Genomic DNA, 17268 nt, shown 5'->3' with positions numbered 1-17268 from the left:
TGGTCTATTTTCCCTTTTGTACAAAATAAATCTGTCCAATTCCTTTGTCTTCTTGTAGAAAGCACAGACTTAGCTAGCATTTTTCAAATTCTGTGCTTCCTTTTGCCAGACTCCCAACAGGACAAGGAATGTTTTATCTGCTTCCTGAAGGCACTGAGGCAGCTGCTTACCAGAAAGAACAGTAGACTGAGGGTCAGGCCACCTGAGTCCCAGGCCTGCCTGTAATTAGCTGTGTGGCTCTACATAAGTCCTGTTCTCCACTGGGCCCGGCCGCTCCCTCTGTAGAATGAACACAGTGGGCTATGGGCCATAATAGCATTCTTAGCCAGAGCCCAGCTTCATGCGGTGACAGTGGATGCAGTGTTCTGGGGAGAGGACATCCAGAGTTCCTCAGACTCTCCAAGGGGTCACCGTGACCCCTCAAACATAAAACCCAATTGGTTTGGACCTTCCCTGAGGCCTTTTTCGGGCTAATAATTGATTCTGAAATCTCTTTCCTTCTGTTTCACCAGTGGGGACTTAAGTCTATAAGAAAAGCTATTTTTTAAAAATGTCTTAATGTTTATTTATTCTGAGGGAGAGAGAGACAGAGAAAGAGAGAGAGAGTGAGCAGGGGAGGGGCAGAGAGAGGGAGACAGAGGATCCCAAGCAGGCTCTGCACTGATACGCAGAGCTCAATGTGGGGCTCGGACCCACAAACCGTGAGATCGGGACCTAAGCCAAAATCAAGAGTCAGACACTTAACCGAGCCATCCAGGTGCCCCTATAATAAAAACTATTTTAAAGCTACTTTAGTGTAGACCGCTTAGGGGAGGGAGTTGGGGGAAGGCCCTGCTGTGGGGGTGATAATAGTTAATAATGGTATAATCTGTGAACTGCAGTCCATGGGCCAAGTCCGGCCCACCATCTGTTTTTGCAAATAAAGGTTTATTGGCACACAGCCAAGCACAACTGTTCCGATATCATCTATGGCTTTTTTTGTGCTACAAGAGCAGAGGTGAGTGGATGCGCTGGAGGTCGTGTGGATGGCAAAGTTGGAAATATTTACTATCTGACCTTCATAGAACATATCTTATGTGCCCTCCCCCTGCTGCCACCAGCGGGGATACTGGCATCTTGTTAGAGGCCTTGCTCGTTTTGGCATTGTGTTAGTTCCTTATTACAAAGGTGCTCTGGAAATTTCTGTAAGGGTGGGAGATGAGCCCACACTGTACTCACAAAGGATGACCAGCCCCCGTTGTCTTCTTCATGGCTTTCTGTGAAAGGAGATAACACCATCATCAGTACCAAAGGAAGCCTTTAGCAAAAAAGTCAGAGCAGCACCCCATCTGATGTGTTCTCACCCCCCTGTCCATCCCAGGCTTCCATCCTACCTTCGATGTACCTGGGGGTTAGTTTAGCATCAGCTCTAGAGTTTCTACCTGAGCAGTTCATTCTACCAGAGGGAAGAAGTTGTTCTCAACCTTTCACTGTGTAACAGTCACTGGGGACCCATCCCTAAAGCCTCTGATTCAGCAGGACTGGGTGGGGCCCAGGGATCTGCCCTGTAACACGGTACAATTTAACAGTTGAAAACTGCTTTAAAGACCCAGAAGCAGGGGCACTGGCTTCGCTCAGGTGCTCAGTCAGAACCTGGGTCCTCCTATGCCTCGCCACAGAGTTCTTCATTTTAGATCTGCAGAGGGTCCCAGCTCAGCAGGGGCCAAAACCCAGGTCCCTGGCATAGTAAGATCTCTCCTGCTCTCCATTTGGACCCAAACCTCTCTCTGAGTGAGAACTGCCTGGCAGGCAAATGAGTAAGACCAGCAGACAGAAGGGAAGTATCTGTCACCTCCCAGCACATCACTCTCAGCCCTGACACCTTTACCTGTCTCTTCAGGAAACCGCTGGACTTGGGGTCTGCAAAGGCAAATGGCATTGCGTTAATGGTGCTGCTGATGTAGGGGCATTTCCCTCTTCCCTCAGTCCAGCCCTACAAGAACAGCTCCCAGCAGGGGGTATGTCTCCCCACCCAAGACTGGTGTCCTTGTTGCTTAGCTACCCGGGCCAGGCTGCCCGAAAATTCTGGAAACGATCAAAGTCACTTTGGCGGTGTAACTGGAGGCTTGTGACTGTCTGACTTTCCAGGGGAAGTTTCCCTGAAGTCCCAGACCCAGGGGCAGGATGTAAGTCAGAGAAGGGAAACTCTCCATCCCTTCCTGGGCACCAGCTTCAAGCCCCTGGGACTGAAGGAGTGTCACATATCAAAAATTCGGGCAAAAACAGTCCTGTGCCTTCCATTTAAGGTTCAGCTTGGGTTTGGAAATTCTTTGGGTTTCGTCACAGTGACACTGGGCCCTTGGCTTCCCCACTCACTTGCGTGTGAAAATGCTCCTTCTTTCTTCATTCTTGTTGATTTCTTGACTTAACTTACTGAGAATCCTAGGAGATGAATGACAAATAAGGTGACTAAATCATCCTCTGTCCCTCCAGCCAAACCTTCCCATGAGTCTTGGAGTTCCCTTATCTGCATAATCTCGGACATCCTGGCCAAGCATGACCAGCCTCCGCTGGCCTCCAGCCAGTCCCCTTTGCAGAGGCCTCTGCTCCTCACTTCCTCCCAGAACTTGCCAACTTCATCCCCTTGCAGTCGCTGCTCCTGTGCCCGAGGCCCTCTGTGCTGGCTCACCTCCTCAGTGAGGCTCAAAGACCCTCTGTGAAGACTAGTCAGCTCTCACCTGGCTCCCCTTCTCTGAAATCCTGTAGACTTGCCACCTGGACATGACTACCGTGTACTTTCTTGTCTTACTGCTCCTGGGGCTGAGGTCCCCTGACACTTGGCTTAATGTCCTTGTGGTGATGGCAGGCCACCAGGAACCCTCAAACCATCTGATACCTGGAGGAAACAGCTGCTTGTCACAGAGCTTGACGGGAGCCCTGGTGAGCTATTCTTTGGCCTGTATCTCCTTTTATTCTCCCCTCTCTGACTCCTCAGTGACACGGATTTTCATAAAATTTGGAGAAGCATTTCCAGTCAGGGCACATCTTGCAAAGTGGGAAACTCCTTGATTCATCCATGTCCCGAGACCAATCTCGGCCAGGAACCTTGGAGGTACTCTTAGTCCTTGGGGGTTGGGAGCTAGCAAATCCTCAAACTCCAGAACAGAGAGGGCTTTCACAAACAGGACTGCACCTCAGCACACCCTAGCAGTAAGTGTCCAGTCCGTAGGGTCTCTCAAATCTCCAGTACAGGAGACTCCAGCCTCCCTTTGCACCCACCACTGAGACCAAGAAAGCCCTCATTAGTAAACAGGCTCAGTATTTCTGAGAGATTTGGGGACAACTGGGAGGAGCCTCAGAGATGATCTAATTCATGTCATTTTTTAGATGAGGCCACAGGGGCACCTGGGTGGCTCAGTCAGTTGAGCGTCTGACTTTGGCTCAGGTCATGATCTTGTGGCCTGTGAGTTTGAGCCCCGCGTCGGGCTCTGTGCTGACAGCCCAGAGCCTGGAGCCTGCTTCAGATTCTGTATCTCCTTCTCTCTCTGCCCCTCCCCCGCTCATGCTCTGTCTCTCTCTCAAAAATAAATAAATAAATTTATAGATGAGGCCACAGAGGCTCAGACAAAGGAAGGCATTGGCCAAAGGAGTGAGTTAGTGATAAAGCCACCCCCTCCCATAAAGCACATCTGCCCCAGAAGCCAGGCTCCCTAATTACCAGGGCGGCATATTTTTAACATCCCACAACCTTCTGTTAATTTTCATTATGCTACAAGCTTCCCAGGAGCCGACACGATTGAGCCTGTGGCCCATCTGAGAATGAGCCAGTATCTACATTCCTTCTGTTAAGTGACCATCTCAAGGTAACTAGTTTGGCCTAAAACAAAATAGCTAAGTTGGCAAAGGTGGTCCTTAGCATCCACTACCGCCTGCTTCCCTCATCACGCCCCCAGTCTCCCCAACCCCCACTTCTCTGTGGTCCCAGGACACTGCTGCTCTCAGCCCTTCTCCCTCATTAGAATGACAGGATAAATTTTATAAACACACTGGGGACTTAAGAGGATGGAGAAGGAGAGAGGGCAATGTTCCATCCTCCACTGTAATGTCACTGTTGGGATTTCACACTGCCCGGACTGGGGAGATGCTTTAAAGCAGGGGCGGGGACTTCACAGTGGCCTCCTGATTACGCCACGCCACCGGAGCACTTGTGACACTCTTCTTTTGTTTCCTCTACCCGATTATTTTGAGAAGCTGATGGGAGTCCCTCTCCACCCTCGTCGGACAGGTGGGACGGACGGCTCCCACAGAGCCACAGGGGGAGGCTTGCTGGTACCCTGCCTCCTGGCCGGGTCCGGCAGTGGTGGCCACAGCAGCCACTCCCACGCAGGCACGCCTTCATTCAACAATACACATTGAGGGCCTTCAGAGTGCCAGCACCTCTGCTGAGAGCTCAAGAAGCCTCACTGAATAAAGCAAAGGCCCATGATCTCACGGAGCTTACATGCTAGTGGAGAGGGACGGATAAACAATGAACATTTAAGGAAGTGAAATTCTAAGTATTGTGTATAGATACACGCAAGGGAGGTGGGGGCTGGGTGAGGGGGCAGGAATACACGGGTAGGGTGGGGTTGCAATTGAAAATGAGCAGGCCTCCCCACAGAGGTGACATTTCAGCAATGACCTGAAGAAGGGGGGACTAGGCCGCCCCTCAAAGTGCCCGTCCAGCAGCGCTTGGTAGGCTCTGACCAGCCCACACAGCTGCTTTGGTCCTGAAAAGACCTGCTCTCTGCGGTGTCTCTTCTTACCAGTATCTTTAACAGCCAGGCTAGAGGTTTCTGGGGCTCTAACTGGCTAAGGAAGGAAATGTCAAACCGCAGGCCCTGACAGAAGAACTGCGAAGAGGTGACAGAGAGCAGAGCAGGGCCCGCCCGGCCGGCTTGCAGCAAAACATGGGCTCCCAGGGTCCTCCTATTTTGACAGGCATCAAAGGGCACCTTCCAAGCCAGCCAGGACCACTACTGAGGGGCGGGTGGGCAGGTGGCAGTGCTGACGGACAGGGCAGGTGCGTGGAAGCTGTGTGTGAACCTTCAAAGTTGTCCCCCACTCTCACACCCTCAGAGAACCACGTGACAGTGAGTGGCCGGAGGTGACTCATTCCTCCTCCTCCCCGCAAATGCCAGGCCTCACTCAGCAGCAGGGCTGGGTGGTGGGTAGACATGTTTCTCTCTGCTTTGCCTTGTTTTAGGGATAAACTGGCTGCTAAATTGTGGCTGAACCGTCTGACAGGAAGTCAAGCCTTGTAGCAAGGTGTTTCCAGCACAGTCGCAGCCCTAGGTTGCTGTGTGATAGGGGCCAGTCTTTGACTTCTTAGCCACAGGCCTTTCCTGGTGATGTTAGAAGACAGAGTGTGGGTCTTTGTCCCGAGTCTGACTGCAACGTCCTGCCCCATAAGCAGTGCCTACTAGATGACCATGGCAAGGCATTTGTCCTCCCTAGGCTCCAGTTCCTCAGCAGCAAAATAAGAGGGATAGCCCTGGTTAGGGAATCCCGACCAGCTTGACTGCCAGAATTACATGGGTGCACCTGCTATAAACACAGATTACCAGCTCACTGTAGACTTAGCCTATCAGAGCCTACATGGGGGAGGCCTGGGAGCAGCGATACCAATGAGTTTCCTGGGTGACTCCTACAGTCTCAAAAGGTCGTGAAATCAATCTTGTTATTCTTTGTATTCTTGGAACTTTGTTTTTAATTTTAAGGAGGAGGAGGAGAAGGATGAGGAGAAGGAAGAAAGGAGGAGGGAAAGGAGGAGCTGGAGGAGGAGAAGGAAGAGGAGGACATGGAGGAGGAGATAGAGGAGGAGGAGATGGGGGAGGAGGAGATGGAGGGAGAGAGGAAGGGGGAGGAGGAAGAGGAGCTGGAGGAGGAGGAGATGGGGAGGAGGAGGAGGAGGAGGAGATGGAGGGAGAGGGGAAGGGGGAGGAGGGAGAGGAGATGGAGGAGGAGAAGGTGGAGGATGAGGAGGAGGAGATGGAGGGAGAGGAGACAGGGGAGGAGGAGATGGGTGACGGGAAGATGGGGAAGGGGGAGGTGGGGGAGGGAAAGATGGGGAAGGGGGGGTGGGGGAGGGGAAGACGGGGAAGGGGGAGGTGAATGAGGAGGAGGAGGCGATGGGAGGAGAAGAGATGAGAGAGGAGGATGTGGAGGAGAAGAAGGTGGAGGAGAAGCTAGATAAGGAGGAGATAGAGGAAGAGACGGAAGAGGAGGAGAAGGTGGAGAATGTGGAGGAGGAGGTGAGGGAGGAGGAGAAGGTGGGGGAGGAGGAGGAGGTGAGGGAGGAGATGGGCTCCCTTTCAATGGTCCCTTGTGCTTTATCAAGGGTAAGTGGAGGCCCACTCCGGGTTTTGAAATCAACTTTGCTGGTCACAGAAAAGTAAGAAGGACAGTATAAAAAGAAAGGCAGGCAGAAAGGGCAGGGAGGGAGGAAGCGGAGTAGGATAGAAAGTACCAGATCCCATAGAACACAGGAAGAGGAGACGTCCGTCCAGGAACAGTCCCTCTGCGTGTCCTATATTGTGGCAGGTGCTCCTGTGGCGTTCACAGGCTTATAATACAAATGCATTTGTTTGCCTCAGCTCCCCCAGGAAGAACTTGAGAGAGCTTTCTCTCTCTCTTCCAGGCCCTCCCACAATGGAAGCCTTGCTCCCTCGACTCTGATTCCAGAGGGCACACTGGTGCCTCCTAGCAGAACACATTCCCAGGCCCAGAACAGGAGAAGCCTTTTTGCTCAGCTCTGTCCTCTCCTACGGCCTCATCTCCAGCTCTCCGCCTATGTCACTGCCTGCCTGTCCTCTGTCCCGTGTCAGCCCCTCCCCCAGGGCACCCAGCGCACATTCACACTCTCCCTTTGGCTCTTGATCTGCTTTTCATCCTTCTTTTTAAACTTTTTTTTAATGTTTATTTATTTTTTGAGAGAGAGACAGAGTGTGAGTGGGGGAGGGGCAGAGAGAGAGGGAGACACAGAATCCAAAGCAGGCTCCAGGCTCTGAGCTGTCAGCGCAAAGCCCGACGTGGGGCTTGAACTCATGAACCGCGAGATCATGACCTGAGCTGAAGCTGGTGCTTAACTGACTGAGCCACCCAGGCACCCCTGCTTTTCCTCCTTCTTTAAAGGATGTCCCACTTCTAAGGGTCTTCCTCCTTGAACCAAGAGCCAAACCTCTGGAAGGTCTGTCCTCATAGCTTGAAAAGCCAGGTGTGGGTCCTGGGACTCAGGAAGGTGCCTTTTGCCACCATCTCGGGCCTCAGGAGAGAATCACGTGTGGGTGGGAAGCAAAAGTTGGAGGGCCTGGCGTGGTCTCCCTGCTTCTCAGCCTTGGACCCCCCGATAATTTTACATGTAGTATTTTACTTGGGCTTCACAATTATTTTGTGGTAGGCAAATTAAATTATTCCCATTTTTACCACCCAAGAAAGTGAGGCGCTGAGAGAGGCACTTGTCAAGGGCCACGTGAGCAGTTTTACTGTGGGGCTGATCTAGGAAGTCAAGTTTCTGTACTTGCTTTCGGGGAGAAAGAGTGACGTCAGTTGAGAGGAGGCCCTTCTCATGTGGGGAGGACTAGCTACCTGGTCAGGGATTAGCCAATGAATGTGAGAGGGAAGGAGAAGGGCAGACAGCCTGTCATCCTGGCAATTCTGCTGAGGCTTGGTCACATTCTTTAAGGAGCACAAGAAGGCCTATTTACCGCTGGGTCCCTCCCTCCGGCCTGCCTCCGTCCTCTTTCCCTGTCCGCTGTATCTTAGGTATGTATGCTGTCTCTGCTATGAGGAGACCGACAGCTTCATCAGGAGGGTGGATGAATAAACAGGTATTACCGCATCACCCCTCTGATGGGATCTCAGTTTTTTCCCAGCCTAATTCCACTATCGGTAACGGGTACAGTGGGAACTCATGATATAAAGAGACTCATCCAACACCTATCTGTTGCATACACCGTGACCCCATCACTCCCTTCTCCTTATCTTTTAGTTTATACTATGGATTTAAATATAAAATTCATAAAATTTTAAAAATAAACTCCAAACAGGCATCATCAGATTTTAACCTGTCTTCTACTGATTTAACCAGATAATGCTCAGCTATGCCATGGGTCTTAAGCCCATCCCTCTAAGGGAAGCTTTGTTGTTTTATTTAAAAACTCTCCTCCATTACAGCATCCAGGGTGTCTCTGGGAGAAACTGTCCAAGAGAGTAGCTGGTACTGTATTTGCAGACAAAGCCTTCCTCACCAGAATCTGTCTTCTTACAAATCCATTTAATAGAGTTTTCTTTTTTCTTTTTTTTTAAGCATGGGAGAAGAAAATCAAGATATTCAGAGGAGCATAATCTTGTTTTGGTCTGCTGTACATAAACACAATTTCTTTCCCATAGCCCTTCAGGGTAATGATTATGGCAAATGAACCTATGTACAAGGGAATGAAACAAATCAGCATTGAATATCTATATGCATCCAGGGCACCACCAGGCAGCTTACATGGGCTGCCTCCTTTATAACCCAGCAGTGCCTGAGAGTTAGTTCGTTTCCCTTCTACAGACGAGACAGGCACAGAGGGTTGACGGGATTTCCCCCAGGTCCTATGGCTGGTGGGAGGCAGAGCCCACTTTGGAACATGGCTCTCCCTTGCTCCAAAGTCTATGTCTTTCTAGTGTCTAATCCTCCCCCTTTCGCAGGATAGAATGATTCGTAAAAACAGAATGGTACTCATTGGGATTTTCCATAAAATAACAGGAATAGCTAACACTTCTTCAGGGCATATTATTATTTCCTCTAACCTTCCCACTAACTCTTTGAGGTAGGCTTTATTATTATCCCCATTTTATAGATGAGGAAGCTGAGGCTCAGGGAACTCAGATAACTTGTCCACAGACTCACAGCTGGTGAATGGAAGAATTGGGTCTCAAGTAGTCAGACCTCAGAGCCTGTACTTTTACTCACTAAGCTCTTCTGTCTGCCTGTTCATACCTAAAATTATAACCTTTAAAAGAGTGAGTTGCACGGTCACATTCCTTTATTTTAGAGACTGGGAAAGTGAGAGTAGACTAGGGACTCTTCCCAGGCACAGAGCTCATTAGAAGTAGAACTGGGATTGGTGCTTCTTATACACGTCTGCCAAGAGGGACAGTCACGCTTAGAATCACCAAATCAGGGCAGCAGGGACCTTCCCTAGATGCCTCCCTCACTACTCCCCATTCACTTTCGTGTTCCACAGGCAGGTCCATAGCTTGTCTGGGGCACACAGGCACACGTTGGAGAGGGATTTTGTTTCAGTTTTCAAATAGCTAAAGAAATACCCCAGCCCTACCACACCCACAGCCTGTGAGTGTTTACAATCCGCCTTGCACACTAACCGAAAACCACTTCTCACCCCACCTCCTTCTCCAGGCACTCAGGCGTAGCTCCAGACATCCACTGAGCTCAGCCTTAAGATAAAAAAGGATCTTCCAAGCTGAAAGGGCCTTCCTTATCTCTTTCCTTCCACTGCTCTGATTAAATCCCCTCTGGCCTGATCCCTGCGTCTTCAGGGGCCACAGCCCTCGCTGAGGCTCCTACCTCGTTAGCAGGGTCATGTCCATCACCCCCTAGCTGGCTGTCATGCCACAGGCTGGGCCCTCCATCTTTCACACTGGCTAGAGAAAGCCAAGACACCAGCTTTACCTTCGCGTTCTCCCTGTTGCACTCGCCTCCACACCCCTCCTAGGCTCCTTAGGATAGCTCACAGGACCCTTCTAAACTGTGACTAGTCACCGCAGCCTCTTTGTTTTGTGCGCCCCATGTGCATGCCCCAGTTGCTCTGGCCCACTTGTAGTTTCATTAAATTCCCTGGTGCCTGTGCTTTTGCAATATAGGCCCCATTCCTAGAACGTCCTTTAACCCATTCTTTATCTGACCATTCCTGGTATATGTCAAGACCCAACTTAGCTTTCCTGCCTTCCCAAAGTCTTCCCTGAATGCCAAGGGGAAAACGACTCCTGCCCTCCTACTCCCGGTGAACGTGCCCATGCATGTGCCCCAGCACCGTTAATCAATCATGGTATGATTGCTTTGTATATCTGACCCTCCCACTAGAATGTGAGTGTCCTGCAGTGGGGATTCTGTCCCTTATGTATCTATAGCCTGAGTAATTAACAAGGGTCTGACGTTAAATCGGCGTCTAGTAGCAGTTCATTAAATGAGTGAAGTATTAGTGTTGCATGGGGACCAGGAGATGCAAACCCAACTGCTCTCAAGGACCAGGTATATATATATATATATATATATATATATATATATATATTGCATAAAATACCTATTGTATAAATATATACAAAATACATATTGTATAAATATATATTATATATATTGTATAAATATATACTATATATATTATATAAATATATTGCATAAATATATTTTATTACATATGTTTATTATGTATACTAAGAATATATTACATAAAACGGAGATTTCTAGTGCCTTTTGATAAGTTCAAAGATGGGACATCATCAGGTCCATACGGACTGGCACGGAGTGGCTGCAGCTCTCTCAGGAGGGAAAATATTCCGATTTTCCACAATCTCCACCACTCCCTAATTCTTCACCGACAACGCGGCTTAGTGCTGATGACCTCTTTTGACACCATAATTGTGCTATGATGTTTGTGATAGTGGAGAAATATTTCTTCATACCCATATTCTATTCAAAGGTGGTAAAATGAAGGAGAAATTGATAGGACTTTGTATGGCTCAAGACAGCCCATTTTACACATTTATATCACCTGTCTGGCTCGGGTAAGCTTTTGAGTCCGGAAGACCCTTGCTAGAGGGATGAAAACACACGACGCAAAGCGCGTGATGCATCTTCTCCCGTCCGCACCCACCCCAGACCTCAGTAACGCGTCACGCTCTCCCTTCCTCAGGATTCTTCTCAGTACAGTGGCCCCGGCAGCCATTCCCAAGCAACAGGTAGCGACAGACAGAATGATGTCCGTTGCCGCTCTTCATCAGGTCCAACTCTCTCATGGCCAAGAGCTGGAGACCGTGGTCCAGAAAACTTAAGCAATCACTGATCTGATGATGACGCCCTCGTGGAACGGATCTCGTGATGCCTGTGCCCAAGCCACCCCACAGGGAGAGAGGAAATGAAGACGTGGCTCACAATCAGGCTTGGCTTTGGCAAGAGCTGCCAACACACCAACTGGGCTGGATCTGTTACTTTCTTTTTTCTTTCAACTTATCACGTATCACTTCTCTCTCCCGTGCCCCGCACTTGCCTCTATAGCCTTCCTGTTCACTTTCCTAGTTCAAACCAACCGTGACAGATTAACTGACTCAGCTATCCCTGGGCTACGTCCCATTCCAGCCTCGGTTCCCCCAAACACTCAAGGAATCGGGGGGAGTACTTACGGCACCCGGAGCTTAGGGAACTTCTGGATGTCATTTTCTGTCAGGTTCTGAAACGAAGACATGGGCAGGTTACAACCCACAGGAGGGACCTTGGGCCAGGTGAGGAGAGGGAGGTGTGAAACAGGGAGTTGTGGGCCTTCAGCTGAGTGAAGGGTACACCTCCCCCACCTACCCAAAGCCCAGCTTCCAGATGTTGCATAAAAATCTGTGGGCCTGGTGTTGCTGCACCTACGTTTTCAAAGGGAATCCCCAACTCTGGATTTTAGGTGAAATTTCCTGAGTTCAAAATATCGACAAATAACTTTAAATGAAGCAAACAAACAACCACGCACCATGAGAGCTAAACTGTGAAGCCAAACCACTCGTCTTGTGAGCCGAATTTGGCCACCGTGTGACCTCTTGCCTAGGCTCTTACCCCAGACTTCAGGGTCCCTCTCAGTTTCCATATGCAGGAGCTGTGAGAAGCCAGCCTGGAGAAGGAATCTGTGCCCTGATACCAGCAAAAGCCTCTCTCATCAGGGTTAGTGGTAGGATTCAATAAAGAGGCTTTCCTGAGGGAACAGAGAAGGGAAAGGAGAAAGGAACTCATATTTGTGAAGAACTGACTCTGGGCCTCTGCCTTGCTAGCACCTCGATTAATCTTCACATCAGTCCTGTGATTTAGGAAGTATCAGCATCCCCATTTTATAGGTGAGAAAGCCGAGGCCCTGGGATGTTGAGGGAATTTTAGCTTGTGGGTGATGGAGCTGAGACTGGAACCTTGCCCTGTGATATCTGTGATCGATTTTCTCCCTGCAAATTTCTCTCTTCCCACATCTGATCCCTTTGAGGGACCCGCTGGCCCATGCTGGAGGGGAGGAGGGGGGGAAGGGTAAGAGAAGAAGGTGCCCTGGAGGGAGGAGGAGAGGCAGGGTGCCGATACTGGAAACAGAAAAGAGGTGAGCACACTTTCCATGGGATGAATGCTGAGACAGAGAAGGGCATCCACTGGCATTCTAACTGAGGCTAGAGAACCGGGTGGTTATGGTGGAGGCTCAGAGTCAGGCTGGATTTGCATCTTGGTTCATCCATTTAACAGCTGTCTGATTTGGGGCACACACTTAGGCTCACTGAGCCTCAGTTTCCTTCTCTGTAAAATAGGAACCATTATACTAATAAGAGCCACCTTTCAGGGGTGGTGAGCACTGAATGAGATGATGCGTGTCAGGTGCTTGGCTCACTGCTTGACACGCCCTATATGAATAATAAACCCAATGTGAATAATTTGTGTGAAAATAAATAATAATTAGCTGGGGTCTGGCTGGCTCTTGGAGGTTTTTGCTTCTTCTGCTCTGGGCTGGGAGCCTGGCAGGTTGTTTGCCGCCTATGGGTAAGCATTGGGCACGCTCCCCTTTGAGCCCAGTGGCACAGGGCCTGGGGTATCTTAGCAATGTGTTTATTGGGCTCATCTGCTCCAGCTCTCGGACCCAGGCCCCTCAGTAGACCTGGCAGCAGGGTTGGGGCCGGAGTTTGCCCAGAGTCCTGAGACAATCAGGCTTTTTTTTTTCTTTGCAAGTTTTTATTTAAATTCTAGTTAGTTAACATACAGTGTAATAATGTTTTCAGAAGTAGAATTTAGTGATTCATCCCTTACATATAACACCTGGTGCTCAACAGGACAAGTGCCCTCCTTAATACCCATCACCTAGTTAGCCCATCCCCCACCCGCCTCCCTCCATCAACCCTCAGTTTGTTCTCTATCATTAAGAGCCTCTTATGGTTTGCTTCCCTCTTTCTTTGGTCCTTTCCCCTATGTTCATCTGTTTTGTTTCTTAAATTCCACATATGAGTGAAATCGTATGATATTTGTCTTTCTCTGACTTACTTTGCTTAGCATAATACACTCTAGCTCTCATCCACATAGTTGTAAAGGGCAATATTTCATTCCTTCTCATGGCTGAGTAATATTCCATTGCATATATATACCACAAATTCTTTATCGATTCATCACTCAGTGGACATTTGGGCTCTTTCCATAGTTTGGCTATTGTTGATAATGCTACTATAAACATCTTTTTGAGGAAATTCCATACTGCTTTCCAGAGTGGTTGCACCAGCTTGACAATCAGGCTTTTGGTCAAGCTTCTTAACTTCTCTCTCTTTTTTAATTTTAACATCCCATAGGCGCCTGGGTGGCTCAGTTGGTTAAGCCTCGACTTTGGCTCAGGTCATGATGTCATGGTGTGTGGGTTTGAGCCCCGCATTGGGCTCTGTGCTGACAGCTCAGGGCCCGGAGCCTGCTTCGGATTCTGTGTCTACCTCTCTCTCTGCCCCTCCCTCCCCTGTGCTCTGTCTCTCAAAAATGAATGAATGTTAATTTTTTTTTTAATTTAAATTTTAACATCCCCTCTGCATTGGCGTCTCCTCCCTCTCAGGGATGTACCAAGACACATGTTCAGAGCGGCACGCAGAATGCAGGACTTCCTGGGGGTCACCAGAGAGCTGGGGGCTGACCACTGACTGGCCAATGTGAGGATGTAAGCTGAGGGGATCTGAGGAAGAATGTGAAGGAGAAGGTGGATGTGAGCATGGCTGGAGACACAGAGGAACAGGATATCAGGAAAGAGAAAGGCCTTTAGAACAAGGACAGAAACTGGGCGGAAAGATGAGAGATATTTAAACAGGATTTTCAGAGAGTTCTGCTGCGTGATGTAACCCCTCCTCTACCTCCTTCTGAAGCTTCCAGCAACTCTGGGTTACCGGTATGATCACTTATGGTCTTGCAGGAGTGTGATTATGTGGTGAGTGTGTCCTCACCATGGCCCCTGCCTGGGGAGGCGACATGTGGACACTCCTGCCCACCTGCCCAGTATCCCCTCTCTCTTGCTCCCTTACTGACTTGACCTGGATTTTGTTAGGGGCAGTAAATGTGCCAAGTCCAAAATATTTAACATCCTACACTTCTTTGGAGGTGGCGGAAGTCACAGGACTCAGTTGTGGCCCGTGAGATATAACCCGAAGTCTAGGGGGTGGAACTTCCAGAAAAGTAACTAGTTTCCTGAAAGCAAGGGGAGATGTTCCCCACACACTTCTGTGCCTTCTACTCTTTGCCCTCCCCCACTCCATCCTGCCTGGAGTGTGGATGTCAGGTCTAGAGGTGGCATAGCCAACTTACAACCAGTAGGACAGAAGCCACAAGCTTTTTCCATGACTAGAAGGGGCCTGTGTTCTGGGTGACTTCTTTCAGCAACTCACCGGCCACGAGAGCCTACTCTAGATTCTTTATCACTTGAGAAAGATAAAGCCCTGTTTGGTTAAGCCACTGTGGTCAGGTTTCTGTTACAGGCAGCCACCGCCTTCCCAACTGACATGGGTTCCTAACACATTTCATCCTCTTCCTGTACCTTCTGAAAACATGGCACCCCTTTCCCCACCAGACAAGGTCCTACTCTTCTCACTGGGAAACCAAAATGGCAGCAAAACAGATTCAAGGGACCTACTAGCTCCAACAGTGAAGAGAGAGACAGAGAGACAGAGAGACTATGGCCTTCCACTTTTGCCTTCAGTAGCAGAATGGTCCTGGATATTATAAAACCAGGAATGATATATGAGAAATTAGGACTCCGATCAGAGCTCACACTGTACCCAGAGCACCTGGGGTAGAGGGTGGGTATCAGCAGAAGCTGTCTCTAAATACCCCAGTTGTGGGACCAGGAACCAGCTTCTGCTCCTTTCTCTGCTGATTCCTAGTCCCCTTCTTTCCACTTCCTCCTGCTCCCACAATAAACAGAACAGCAGTCTCCAGGGACTGACAGGTCCTGGATATGAAAGCAGAGGAGACAGAACTGCTCAGACACTCTCTCTCAGCCACGGAAACAGCCCTGTCCTAGTAGGCCTGCAGTTAACACAGGGAGTGTTGCAGGGACTGGAAGGGACTGTCACTCACTGTTACCCAGTCCAACGTGCTCATGCTCATGCTCATGCTTGAGAGGAGAGAGGCTCAGAAAAGTCAAGTGCTTGCTCAAGGTGACCCAGTGCATCAGGGCTGTAAGCAGGACCGTCCTCAAAGATGTGTTACTCCCTTCCACTCACACTGATAAGTCTCAATCTCAGTTCTCAGTGCTGAAGGCACCAGAAGGAAATACTTATATAGTACTAATGTGCAAAAGTGACAACAGAACCCCAGGTATTCCATGGCTCAAAGCTCAGTATGAAGAAATAACATTGTTAAAAACTCATACAGTATTGGGGTGCCTGGGTGGCTCAGTTGTTTAAACATCAGACATTGGCTCAGGTCATGATCTCACAGTTTGTGGGTTCAAGCCCCAAGTCAGGCTCTGTGCTGACAGCTCGGAGCCTGGAGCCTGATTCAGATTCTGTGTCTCCCTCTCTCTCTGCCCCTCCCTGGCTCGCACTCTGTCTCTCAAAAATAAATAAACATTAAAAAATTTAAAAAAACCCTCATGTAATGTTAGAGTAAATTAAATGTGTACTTTAGTCCAATTACTAGGTACGTGACTTAGAAAATTCACATCACACCTCTGTACACATTCACATCACACCTCTGTACATGTTTCCTCAGTTGCAAAGGGGGTGGTTAGAGCCTTCCAAAAGATACTTTTTTGCTGTAAAACCAGCTTCTGGAAAGCAGAAATCACCTCTTAGCCACCTCTATATTCTCAGAACATGGCATGGTCCAGTATGTAAAGGGAACCCAAGAAAATGCTTGTGAAGTGAATGAGTGGGTGAATGCATGCATGATTTAGGTGAAGCAGTGTGTAAACATGTCTTACATGGCATATGAAAGCAAAACTCAGACCAACAGGGCACAGTTTGGTCTCCGCATGAAACTTAAGAGCTGCCTAGAAAGGGCAGATGACCATGCGTAGTAGTGAGCTCACCATCACTAAAAGAATTCAAGCAGATGTTAGTGGCAGGGAGGCAATATAGGAAACGGATTGGAGTGCTGAGTGGAAAGCCAGAGCACATGACCTCTCTGGCCCCTTCTAACCCTGAAGTCTCATGGCCCAGTCCCCTCACTGCTGCTGACCACACCTTGCGAGGAAACACAACTTACCTTGCCCCCCTCACTCCAAATCCAAATTGGGAACATCTACCCATGAGACCTTTGAAGTCTCGTTCCTGCTTCTTTTTGAAGGGTGAGGAAACATGAGATGGGAAGGGCTGGATTGGTAGAGTCGGGTCTGTCTTGCCTATAGACAAAGGTGCTATTTCAAGAGAAATGCTCAGACCACCTTCCAGCAACTCGCTACTTGTCAGAGGTGCATCCCTTTCTATTTAATGGCTTCGTTGCTCATGTAGAGCTGCATCTTAGTCTTACCCTGAAAGCTCTTTGCAACACAGTGGAGTAGAGAGAGCTGTATCACATGTGTGTTTAATTGGCAGACACCCAACTATGTGCATTTGGTAGAGAGAAAGAGGGATGGAATGAAATAATGAGGGTGATTCCACACTTTATTCCACTCAGTAAGTATGTACTCCGGAATGAGAGACGGGAAAAAAGAATCTTCCGTTCTCCCATGTGGTCTTTTTTCCCCTTAGACTTGTCTAAGTATGGACGGCATTTGAATAGATTTTCAAGACTGGGGGGAGGGGGGCTATACTTGGATTCCTCCTTCTACTTTGACTATAGAATGTACCTTGGTATCAGTGAAAGACTGGGAGGTATCCTGAATAATAGGATCCCAAGAAGTGATGACAGCAAGGGTCATATAAAACCTCAGAAGAAGGCAAAGGGCTGTGTAGGGGTCCTGAAGACAGGCATTGACTCTGGGCATCCCCAGGAACAGGGTAGACTGGCTGGCCCTGCCATAATTGGTTAAAGTGTGGAACAGCTTTGGTCCCAAT

At 49.1% G+C, this 17268-nt stretch overlaps 1 protein-coding gene across 1 annotated transcript in view; it reads right to left on the bottom strand.

Moving 5' to 3' along the window:
* LCP2 (lymphocyte cytosolic protein 2) overlaps window positions 1-17268 on the bottom strand; it is a 45881-nt gene that overhangs the window by 23672 nt on the left and 4941 nt on the right. Inside the window, exons 3-6 of the mRNA XM_045501920.1 lie at window positions 11422-11468; window positions 2356-2421; window positions 1868-1899; window positions 1219-1256 (exon numbers count right to left, since the gene is read on the bottom strand). Of these exons, the coding sequence (XP_045357876.1) occupies window positions 1219-1256; window positions 1868-1899; window positions 2356-2421; window positions 11422-11468 (183 nt within the window). The remainder of the gene's footprint in view (window positions 1-1218; window positions 1257-1867; window positions 1900-2355; window positions 2422-11421; window positions 11469-17268) is intronic.

This window comes from Leopardus geoffroyi, chromosome A1 (genome assembly GCF_018350155.1).
Source record: "Leopardus geoffroyi isolate Oge1 chromosome A1, O.geoffroyi_Oge1_pat1.0, whole genome shotgun sequence".
NCBI lineage: Eukaryota > Metazoa > Chordata > Mammalia > Carnivora > Felidae > Leopardus > Leopardus geoffroyi.
This window is presented reverse-complemented; position numbering and strand designations above follow the sequence as displayed.